General features: G+C 35.5%; 1 protein-coding gene across 1 annotated transcript in view; it reads right to left on the bottom strand.

Annotated features, from left to right (window-relative positions):
* Nucleotides 1-677: 677 nt before the first annotated feature.
* The window catches only part of hadhab (hydroxyacyl-CoA dehydrogenase trifunctional multienzyme complex subunit alpha b), a 21279-nt gene continuing 10274 nt past the window's right edge, over nucleotides 678-11682 (bottom strand). The window contains 8 exon segments of the mRNA NM_001089437.1: nucleotides 678-1345; nucleotides 5696-5841; nucleotides 5977-6091; nucleotides 9479-9674; nucleotides 10751-10819; nucleotides 10923-11063; nucleotides 11147-11233; nucleotides 11315-11486. Of these exon segments, the coding sequence (NP_001082906.1) occupies nucleotides 1200-1345; nucleotides 5696-5841; nucleotides 5977-6091; nucleotides 9479-9674; nucleotides 10751-10819; nucleotides 10923-11063; nucleotides 11147-11233; nucleotides 11315-11486 (1072 nt within the window). The 3' untranslated portion in view covers nucleotides 678-1199.

The following is an 11682-nucleotide window of genomic DNA, read 5'->3' as shown; positions in this document are numbered from 1 at the left end:
TTAATGGAGGGAAGATTGTTTCAGCACATTTCTAAGCATAATAGTTTAGTAGTAGCAGTAGTAATAATAGTAGTAGTAGCATAATAATAAAAACCTATTTCTAATAACTGATTTATTTTATCTTTGCCATGATGATAGTAAATAATATTTTACTCGATATTTTTCAAGACACTTCTGTACAGCTGAAAGTGACATTTAAAGGCTTAATTAGATTAATAAGGTGAACTATGCAGGTTAGGGTAATTAGGCAAGTTATTGTATAATGATGGTTTGTTCTGCAGACTATCGAAAAAAATTAGCTTATAGGGGCTAATAATAATGTATATATGTGTATATGTATACATTTGTGTGTGTGTGTGTGTGTGCGTGCGTGTGTGAGTGCGTATATATATATATATATAACACACGGTTGATGTCAGAATTATTAGTTGATAGTTTTAATTATCCTATAACCATACCTTACAGCCTAATTTCAGATTTTACATTTTAACATTCATCAAAAAAGAAGAAAATTTAGCAGAGCATCTAATTTTGTCATTATAAAATGTCTTCAAGTCGTGTTCACTACAGTAGGTAGTTAATATATGAATCATAATTACTTATCCTATCAGTAAATATGATCAAAATCCTTTAAAAGTCACCATATAAAATAAAAAAATAAACACACATCATGAAAGTTCTTTTAACATTTAATTTAATTCACAGATGAATTCCTTAATTGTCTTTTTTGAGGCCACTTTCTATGTCCAGAGAGAAACTGAGCACAAGTGCCGAAGCTCACTGAAATTGAAAATTATTTTACAGACCTGGAAGTGCTTTTGGACTAGAAAACAATGTAGTTTTGATGGGCATCCGGGACGTGCTGGAACGCGCCTGATGTCTCTGCCTGTACATCTCATTCGTACACAACCATTACAAAACAATTTCACCTAATAATTTCATTAATATACAAAAGCTAAATCAGTAAAAGGCTCTCATTTGGCCAAGTCTACCTGAATATTAGTCAAGCACATGACATTTTATGGGGAGACGTGATATTTCATACCTAATTTCCTTTTTTTAAGGAACATAAAGGCTCTTCACATTCTGTGCTCTTGCTTTAAGTGCACGATAAGTATGCGATTGCTTAGTTATTCATGTAAATCTCTGAAACTTCTATGAAGTAGTAATAATGATAATGGCACATTTTATATTCAAGGTCACTTATGAAACTTCTTGCTTGGATCCCTGGCGTGATCCAGCAGCAGCTGACAAGGGGTAAACTGGTTCCCGAAAACCTCCTCAAACCTCCGCATCTTCTCCACCAATTTGTCTGCACCAAAGCTGTCCACAAACCTGAAGGGGCCTACAAATATAGAAACAACAATGAGGGAATGACGGAAAACTATACATGAATTAAACAAAATTGAAAGATTTCCATTTATATTAATTTATAAATTTTGTTATTTTCCCTTTTTTTCATCATTATTATTTACATTTAGTCATTTAGCAGACGCTTTTATCCAAAGCGACTTACAAATGAGCACAAGGAAGCAATTTACACAACTATAAAAGCAACAATGAATAAGTGCTATAGGCAAGTTTCAGGTATACAAAGAAAGTGTAAGAAGCAAAACAGTTGTAATTTTTTTTTTATGTAGTTAGTGGAGAAGTCAGAGAGGGAATTGCAGATTAGTAAGGAAAGTAGGGACTAAATAGTTGAGTTTTAAGTCGTTTTTTGAAGACAGTGAGTGACTCTGCCATTCTGATGCAGTTAGGCAGGGCCGGATTAACCAATGGGCCTTATGGGCACAGGCCCATGTTGGCAGAGGGGGGAGAAAAAAAAGACAATTTCGGAGTGTCTTTTGAGGCTAATTGCAAATAGCGAATCTAGTTGGAATAAGCTATTCAGGGTTTACACCCATCAATGCCTGATTGATAGAGACAAGATGAGTAAAGAGCTGTGCAGCATTACAGCCGCAGTGGTGCACCTTGTAAGGCGCACAGCCTCATCTTTTGACGCGTTTGATCATCAACTCGGTTCGAATCAACCATCAGCTGAACTCGTGCTACTTTTTTTTTCTCCCCATTACATATCAGATTGGAAATAAGAGGAAAGAAACAGGAAAGAAACATTTTTAAAAAATAATGCAAATGTGATAGTCACAAATGTCTCGTGGGTATTTAATAACGTTTAGCCTTATTATAGGTGCCTCCTTTTCGGCAAAAACTATATTGCTCAGACAACTGTATTTCCTCTGAGCAAAAAAATTGCGATCACATATTAATATTATTATTATATTTAAATTGCCTTCTTTCTTTAACTAAACAGAATGCTGTAATTGGTCAAGCGCGGAAACGTCAGTTTTGTAGTAACCCGCACTAAACTGAGCGGACTTTAGTGTAACGTTATATCTGTCATAGATCAAAAATGAGTGGACAAGTGGATTTAGCAAACGCGAGAGAAAGAGGAGAGGAGGAATCTTTATTGAGGCATTTTCCATACACACCATCTTTAAACAGACCCATGATCAGGAGAATGAGGGTACAGAAGAAGACGTTATGGTAACTTTAAATGATGAGAAGCTAGCATTAACCAGGCGAAGGAGGCTAACGGCAACGCAGCGCGGACTGGATTCATCGTGTGAGAGACAGTCAGAAAAGGAGAGAGAGAGGGAGAGAGAGAGAGAAAGGCCCAGAAGAGGAGAGAGACGGGAGAGCAGAGGTATAGTGTCTGTGATTTCAGAGACTTTTAGGTTTATAATGAAGTCTTCATCACGAGAAGAGTAGAGAAAATATAGGGAGAGGAGGAGAGAGACAGTAAATCAGTGTTTGTATTATGAAAGACTCAGATTCATAGAACTGGATTGGAGAAGCATTGTGCGTTATATGCCATGGCAATAATATGCTTTATAAGTTTGTAAAAGCAATACATTAAAATACCATTAAAAAAAAAAAAAATTATATATATATATATATATATATATATATATATATATATATATATATATATATATATATATAGTTTTATTAGTATTTTTATTTAATGCTTTGAAAAATAATTAAAATCTTTGTAGACTATAAATACATATGTACTATATATCATTTATTTAAATATGTGGGCAACAAATTATAGATTCATTTTATTTAAAAATTATTATATTATTCTTATTTTTTAAATTCAACTATAGGGGTGCGGCCAGGTAGGGGGCCTTACAAGATAATGTGCCCAGGGGCCCCTGAGTTCTTAATCCGGGCCTGCAGTTAGGTAGTTCATTTCACCAACTGGGCAGATTGAGCAGGAATGTTCGGGAAAGCGTTTTCTTCCCTCTTTGGGATGGAACCACGAGGCGACGTTCATTCACAGAACGCAAGTTTCTGGAGGGCCTATAAATCTGTAGAAGTGAGTGCAGATAAGAAGGGGCGCAGCCAGAAATCGCTTTGTAAGCAAACATCAGAGCTTCGAATTTGATGCGTGCAGCAACTGGCAGCCAGTGCAAACGGATGAGTAGCGGAGTGACATATGCTCTTTTAGGTTCATTTAAGACCACTCATGCTGCTTTTAATTGGTCATTTATTTAAAATGTATTTATTTGTGTGTGTTTTAAAGTGCTGTATGTGATTGTCTTCATAAACATTAGAAGAGTTCAGTTGCAAAAACCTTTAAATGACATTTGAAATTTTCATATAAAGTTTTTATTTTTTACAAGCTTTTGTGTGAATGTTCAGTAAATCCAATTTTATGGCAAAAATACAATATTTGCATTGCCTTCACAGAGAAATAACTGGACAAAAATATTGGAGGCTGAGAAAAATTTAACTTTTTTACCTGAACTCTTCATGTTTTGTTGAACTGGTTGAAACATTTGCCCGCGCATATGCGCCACGCGATCATGTGCATACGAGACACATGAGATCACAGCAGTAAAATCAAATGCTCAATCAAAACTTTTTAAAATCCTGAATCAATATTTGAGTTAATTTTGCACGCTGGAGGAAGAATGACAACATGGCTGAAGTAATTCTGTTAGGCAGGTAATGTTCTGAGCTAAAACTCTTTTAGCCCCCCAAAGTTGATGTAGATTGTGTTGTTATGAATGGGTTATATGCACCAAAGTGTTGTTCAGCCACAGAAACCTTTCAGTGAAAGATTGATGTGACTATTTTCTATTTCATAAGGGACCTTTGACAGCATCGATAATGTAGATTTTTATTTAGTTTAACAACAAAATAAACAATAAGTAAACAGCGCTATACTGCCTAGCCTGCTTTACTGAGCTGAAGTTGGTTTTATAATCACATTGGTTCATTTTTGAACACTAACAACACACCACTGACACGCTCCCTATACTGTTTTCCACGCTACTCTGAATATTGGCTCTAAAATAGCATACAAGTGTGGCTCAGTAATGTGTAATTCCTGCACGTCACCAGCCAACCACTAACTACATTTCTAGCTGGCGAATGACATGAACTATTAGGGAGTTGTCTGCTGTCATCTTTAAGGTGTGCGTGGTTAAGGAGGTGTGGCTTTAGATGGCAGGGAAGATGCTGTTTTTCAAAGCTATTATGCTAACCGGTTAGCATTTTGGCAGATCACCTACCGCACCTTAAATTGTAATTTTATTTTTTTAAATGGTGGAAAAGTTGGCAATAATATTTGTATCTATTTCCATGAAAAACCATCCTGCTATTTTTTTTATGAAAGTAATATTGACCTAATACAAATTAAACAGTTTCTACAATAAACAATAAAAAAAATGGACATTCCTAAATCATTAAAATTTCAACCGCTGACTTCTAAAGTATTTGTTCTCCCTACTATGATAGTCAATGGTTAAAGATTTACAACATTCTTCAGAATATCTTCTTTTGTCTTTATTAACAGAACAAAAATAATTCTACATACATGTGACAACTGGTTTGTATTGAGTCAAAGTTAAGTTTTTAAATAGCAGAATTAAAATTTTTGGTTGAACTATGACTTTAAATAGTGTTCAGAAAAGATCAAGTATTAATAGAATTTAAAAAGTAATAATAATTTAATAGTACCTGTTAGATAAATTAAATTTGATTAATTTCCATATTTTATTTTTATATATGTATACCTTTAAAGAAACCCAAAGTTAATGTTATAAATGTAAGTGCATCTTGATATAATCACATGCTCAACTGTAGTTTTCAATCAGTTGAATGGTTGGAATGTTCTAGTTGCAGGAACATTGTGTTGACAATGATTTGATTAAATGATCAGTAAGATTCTACCAATCAAACTGTTTAGACCAGAGGTCACCAATCTCGGTCCTGGAGGGCCAGTGTGCCTGCAGGGTTTAGCTCCAACTTGCCTCAACACACCTGCCTGGGTGTTTCAAGTATACCTAATAGGACCTTGATTAGCTTGTTCAAGTGTGTTTGATTAGGGTTGGAGCTAAAATCTGCAAGACACTGGCCCTCCAGGAACAAGTTTGTTGACCACTGGTTTAGACCAACGATTAAAGACAATGCTTCATCATCTGTTTGTATGCCAGTTTAAAAACTGGCCTCAGAGGACTGCCTTTTGAGCAACCAGAATGGACCTTTTGTGTTTCTTCAGTTTTGTTCCCTTGCTGCAAGAACATTAAAATCTCAGAAAATGAATCTTCCTGAGTCTTGGAATAATTGTTGATCCTGACAGGAACCTTCAAAAATAAAATAACAACAAGACTTAATGCCTCACCTCCAAGGCAGGGTGGAAAGCCGAGACCGAAAACGGCACCAATGTCACCTTCCACCGGATTGGCAAGGATTCCCTCTTGCAGACACAGAACGGCTTCATTCACAAAACGGGACACCAACCGGTACTGAATATCCGAGTCTGAAGATCTGCGTGGAGATACACAGACAGAAGATGATGAGGATCGAGTACAAATTAAATATCCTACAACAAAATAAACACTGGATTTGTCCTATTAAAAGTTAAGGAAAATACTTCTATTCTAACGAGCCGGAACAACTTACATTGCAGCGTTTGGGGTCAGCTTGTATGCTTCCAGAATCTCCAGAGCTTCAGTGTTCACGTCTCTGCGTTTGAGCCCAGGCTGGTAAACATAGCAGCCTTTGCCTGATTTACGGCCTAGCGATGAAATAAGAAAACAAAAATATTTAAATGGCAGTTATACTAAAGCCCAAAGTGAAGACTTTAATCAGCAGAGACACAATATTGCATACAGTTGAAGTCAGAATTATTAAACCCCCTTTGATTTTTTTTTTATATTTCTTAAATTATGTTCAACAAAGCAAGGACATTTTCACAGTATGTCTGATAATATTTTTTCTTCTGGAGAAAGTCTTATTTTTTGTATTTTGGCTAGAATAGAAGCGGTTTTTAATTTAAAAAAAAAACATTTTAAGGTCAAAATAATTAGCCCCATTAAGCTAAATATTTTTTTGATAGTGTACAGAACAAACCATCGTTATACAATGACTTGCCTAATTACCCTAACATGCCTGATTAACCTAGTTAAACCTTTAAATGTCACTTTACGCTGAATAGAAGTGTCTTAAAAATATCTAGTCAAATATTATTTACTGTCATCAGGGCAAAGATAAAATAAATCAGTTATTAGAAATGAGTTACTAAAACTATCATATTTAAAAATTTGTTGACAAAATCTTCGCTCCATTAAACAAAAAGTGGGAAAAAAATAAACGAGGACTAATAATTCTGAATTCAACTGTATATGAAAGACAAGTCAATAAAGGATAGACTTAAACCCACGATATACTTTAACACATGCACAGTAAAATATCCTCCTTGTGGAATGCTTAATCCACAGATATGATTGTATTTGTTGAAAATATAGATTTTAATCACCCATTGTGATGCAGCTCCATCATTGTTTTTGTCTTACTAAAGATCCTTGATCACATTTAATTTTGAAAACTCACAACTTTATAAATTATGTTGTGGCATTGAATATACTACTAATGATACGACATTGGTGGGATGTGTAAAGAATACGCAGTTATTGGATAATTACAAAACTTTTGTCAATTTTATTACAAGTTGGACAAAAGAGAATTCCTGGCAGCTTAACATTAGTGAGATGAAAGAAATGTGTTGTGGGACAAACAAAATGCTAAATTTTTGTCACCCTTTGCTTATTAATGGAAGGAAGTTGAACAGGTGAGTTCTTTTGAATATTTAGGTGTGGAAATGGACTTTCAATTCTCTTTTCATAAACACTCAAAGAATGTTTTTAAAGGCTCAGTAGTGATTGAGTTTGTTGAAAAAAATTTTAAGTTTTGATATTGAGAAGCCTGCCCTTTTAACATTGTAGCCTGGTTTAACGCCCTCTCTGTTAAAAGCAAAAAAATAAGCTTTAAAGGTTGGTAAACATAGTTAATAATATCATCGGTGAGAGAAAAATCCACTTGTAAGGTTGTGACGTATGAAATACTGTTTCCGGGTCAAAGTCGCTACTCATTTGAATAGAGAAAATATTTATGACCACTTTTTAGTCATTTCACACATTAAAGTGAATTTTATATAAAACCATGGTGAACACAACAGTCCCTGCACTTACTGCATCACAAATACTAAAATTCTAAGAATTTATAAAAATTAATTACTTGCTGGCTATCTGATATTAGGCATGGATTATACATTGCGATTTTCAAAAGTAATAAATGTTTACAAAGCGCTTTAATATTACCATTACATGTGTATCCCCATACAGTTGGATATCGATTAAATCCAGAAGCCAATTCGCGTGACATTACAATTAATAAGCGGATTATGTTGCCTCTTCATATCATATAATATATATTTTTAATTATGCCATATCAGCAACAAAGGCTACTTTCATGGCAAAAGCATTGCATCAACAAATATACAATTAAAAAACCAAAACAGATGAAAACATAAATAAACGTCAATACATGATAAAAAAAAATAAAAATCCTCACATTTTTCCAGGTGAAACTGCTGAAAATCTCCTGGAGTGAGTTAATTTAATAAAAAAAAGCCTTCTGCAGGCATTAAAAGCAGAACAGTCCAATAGAATGTGTTTTATAGCAATAGGAATTTTGCAGAACAAACACTGAGTGAGGTCTTCACATTTAAGCAAAAAATCATGTGTTAATCTTGTATTGGGAGCATTGGGCACACTGTATTTTAGAGATCCGCCTGACTCTTGATATTGATTCAAGTGTACTTGGGTGTAAAAGGAATTATTTAAATTTAGGGCAATGAGGTGTTGCAGGACTAACCTAGAGAGAGTGCCTGACCCTTGTTTAAAACTAGTGTTCTAAATTAAGTGTACATGGGAGACCATGAGCTTGGCTAAACCAAAATTATTATAGAGAACAGTAGTCGGTTACATTTATAATAATGGCCATGACCTCTGATTAAAAAATAAGATTACCTTTAACTCAAGGGTGTACATCTTAGGGGACTAATCAAAAATACTTTAGAATGAGCAAGCATAGAAGCGGCCATCTATAAGTATTAGTCAAATCACCTCTGTTTAATAATCAAGACAGACAAGACCATGAGGGACGCCATCGGCCAAGGCAATTTCTCTGAGCAACATGAGCACCTGAATGAACAAATCTAATAGTTACGAGTAAAGACTAAGGTTCAAATATTCATCTAAATTATAAATCGATATAATATTCTTAATGTTTTATGACTGGAGTCAGATCAAACAAAAGATAAATGTATTAATATTCTTAAATACTTCATATGAAAATTGGAGTCAGATATAAACTAAATTTAAATAATTCAACATTGTGCATTGGAAACGCCAAACACACAGTGACCCTTCCTCCACTAATGGACATCTTCTTTGGGCCAACTGGATAGACTTTACAGTGGTGACCGGCCTCCATGATCTCCCAACCCAGGGGAGTTCCAACTATTCAGCACAATATGGATTTACAACAAGCAAGAGGTTTGGATCTTATTTCTTTCTTCAGCTGTTGTGGTAAGTCAATTATTCTTTGTTTATTAGAGATGTTGAGGGAACACGGATGCGCTCCATATTGAGTCGGAAATACTCAAAAATGTCAGACATTGGAAATGAACCAATGGATGAAGGTAACCCTTCATCCACCAGTGGACACCTTCATTAGGCCAACTGGGTGGACCTTACATGTCTAATACAACATCTGGTTAAAATCACGTGATCAAATCTAGCTTTAAAATATTGTGCCCTCTTCAAATGTGAGTGTGCATGATTTGCACCTGTATACAAGAATCAAGTCAAGTCTACTTTGAAATAATATGTGCCAAATAAGTCATCAAATAGACAAAAATAAACGACCACACGTGAAGTCTGTCTATTTGATGACTAGCTTAATTTTGAAATATTGTTAGACGTCTTTCCCTGACACTCCAAATTTAGTCGTTTTTATCCAAGACACCAATGTTTTGACTCTATTTGGCATCTTTTAAACGCAACCTGCTGGTCATAGTCCAAGCTTTTGCATAAAAAAAAAAACACAATTCAGAACGTACCTTTGAATCCTTTCTCCACCATAGACTTCAAAAACTCAACATTTCCCCCTCCAAATCTGGAACCGAAAGCCTTGCCGAGGTCTTCCGCCACATGAGCTGCCACATCAATGCCCACTTCATCAGCCAAAGTAGCTGCGCCAACAGGGAAGCCAAAGCCTGTGGTCAGGGAATCCAGTTTCTTGGGATCAGTGCCTTCCTGTTAGTAGAGTACAAGTGCATAATGATGAAGAATGTCAACCACAGCTTTGTTTATATATATATATATATATATATATATATATATATATATATATATATAGTCATAGGCCACTTTATTAGGTACACTTTGCTAGAACCTGATTGGTACCACTGTTGGCTTAGATTCAACAAGATGCTAAAAACAGACATAATGGAGCCCATAAGTTGCTGCAGATTAATTTGGGTGCATCTACTGTATTGACATCTGGTGACTGCAGTGGCCTTTTCAGTTTAGAGTCATTTTAAATAAATCACTGTGAGATTTTGAGCTTTGTCATGACATATCCTGCTATAAGTAGCATTCCAGGATAGATACATTTTGGTCATAAAGAGATTGACATGGTCAGCAACAACACTCAGGTAGTAGGTGTGCAAAGAAAATCTCCCTCATAGCATTACATCAGCAGTAGCCTGAGTCATTGATACACTCATTAAACCAGAAAGCCCTTTTTCATTCTTCTTTTGTCTAGTTTTGGTGAGCTCACGTAATTAGTATGCTCAGTTTGCTGTTCTTGTATGACAGGAGTGTAACCAGTGTGCTGCTCTTCTTCTGCTGCAGCTCATCTGCTTCAAGGTTAGATGTGTTGTGTATTATTTAGAGATGCTCTTCTGCAGAAGTCTGCTGTAATTTGAGTTGGTGTGAGCATGTAGAAATTCTCCTCTGGAAACAGCAGGGTTTTTTCCACCCACAAAACTGCCTCACTATATAGTTTTTTCCTTCTTCACCTTTTCTTACCATCCTCTTTAAAGCCTAGAGATGGATGCGCATAAAAAATTCCAGTTGATCAGCACGGTTTCTGAATATTTTAAGCCTGATATATCAACCGTACCATTTTTAAAAGTCATTTAAGTTACATTTCTTCCTCATTCTGATGCTTGCGCAGACCTTAATTATCCAAAATGTATAGAGCTACTGCCATGTTAAGATATTTGCATACATACGCAGCTGAACAAGTGTACCTAATAAAGTGGCCGATGATGACACTTTTACAACAGACCTGATTGAAGAAATAAGTCAGAAGGAAATAGACAAACCTGCAATATACGCACTGCCTCTGCCAACATGGGAGCTAAACATCTGGTGGTGTAGAATCCTGGTCCATCCTGAACAAACACTTTAATTAGTTTTCCCAAATCATTTAGTAAGACTAATCCATAAAGCACACATTTTGGACTAACAGATTGAGGAATGTATGAAATGTCTCACCCCAACAACAATGATGACTTTGCCCTGCTTCAGGCCGACCGCCACTGCTGAGGCCGTTGTGTCCTTGGAGGTTTTATCAGTGGTGATGATCTCCAGCAGCTGCATCTTGTCCACTGGAGAAAAGTAGTGCATTCCGACAACCTGCAACAAAACAGTAAAAGAGTGAATTTTAAGATCATCTCAGACTTTCGAACATATACGGTCAGGAATATAAAGATTCTTACCTTATCAGGTCGCTTGCTCACAGCTGCAATATCTTTGATTGGTAAAGCAGATGTGTTGGTAGCAAATATGCAATGTGGGGGAATCACCTGCATGGGAAAATATGACATGATCAAATCTTTTGTATTTAGGAGAATTTAAAATCTCCATCTTGCCTGATATAAACTCACTGCTTCGACTTCTTTTAGGACTTTGTGTTTGATGCTCAGGTCCTCAAAAACGGCTTCAATGATCATATCGGCTTTATTAAAGCCATTGTAGTCTAGCTGGCCCGTTAGGTTGGACAGAAAAGTGTCCCTTTCAAATGATGTTAGGCTTTTCTTCTTTGTTTTGTCATTAAGCCTAAAAATAAAGTAAAATGAAATGATAAATGTAAATCCTAACTTAAAGAGAGTTCATTCACACCAAAAAGGAAAATTCAGAAAAATATATTTACTCATGCCTTAAGACTGCTAATCTCTCAAACACAAATGCATTTTTTTTTACTGAAACCAGATAAGTCACTGGCAGCGGCATTTGAAGTCCAGGGTAATTAAAT

Source organism: Danio rerio, chromosome 17, assembly GCF_052040795.2.
Source record: "Danio rerio strain M-AB ecotype USA chromosome 17, GRCz13ab, whole genome shotgun sequence".
Classification (NCBI taxonomy): domain Eukaryota; kingdom Metazoa; phylum Chordata; class Actinopteri; order Cypriniformes; family Danionidae; genus Danio; species Danio rerio.
The sequence above is the reverse complement of the archived record's forward strand: the minus strand, read 5'-3'. Positions and strand labels throughout refer to the sequence as shown.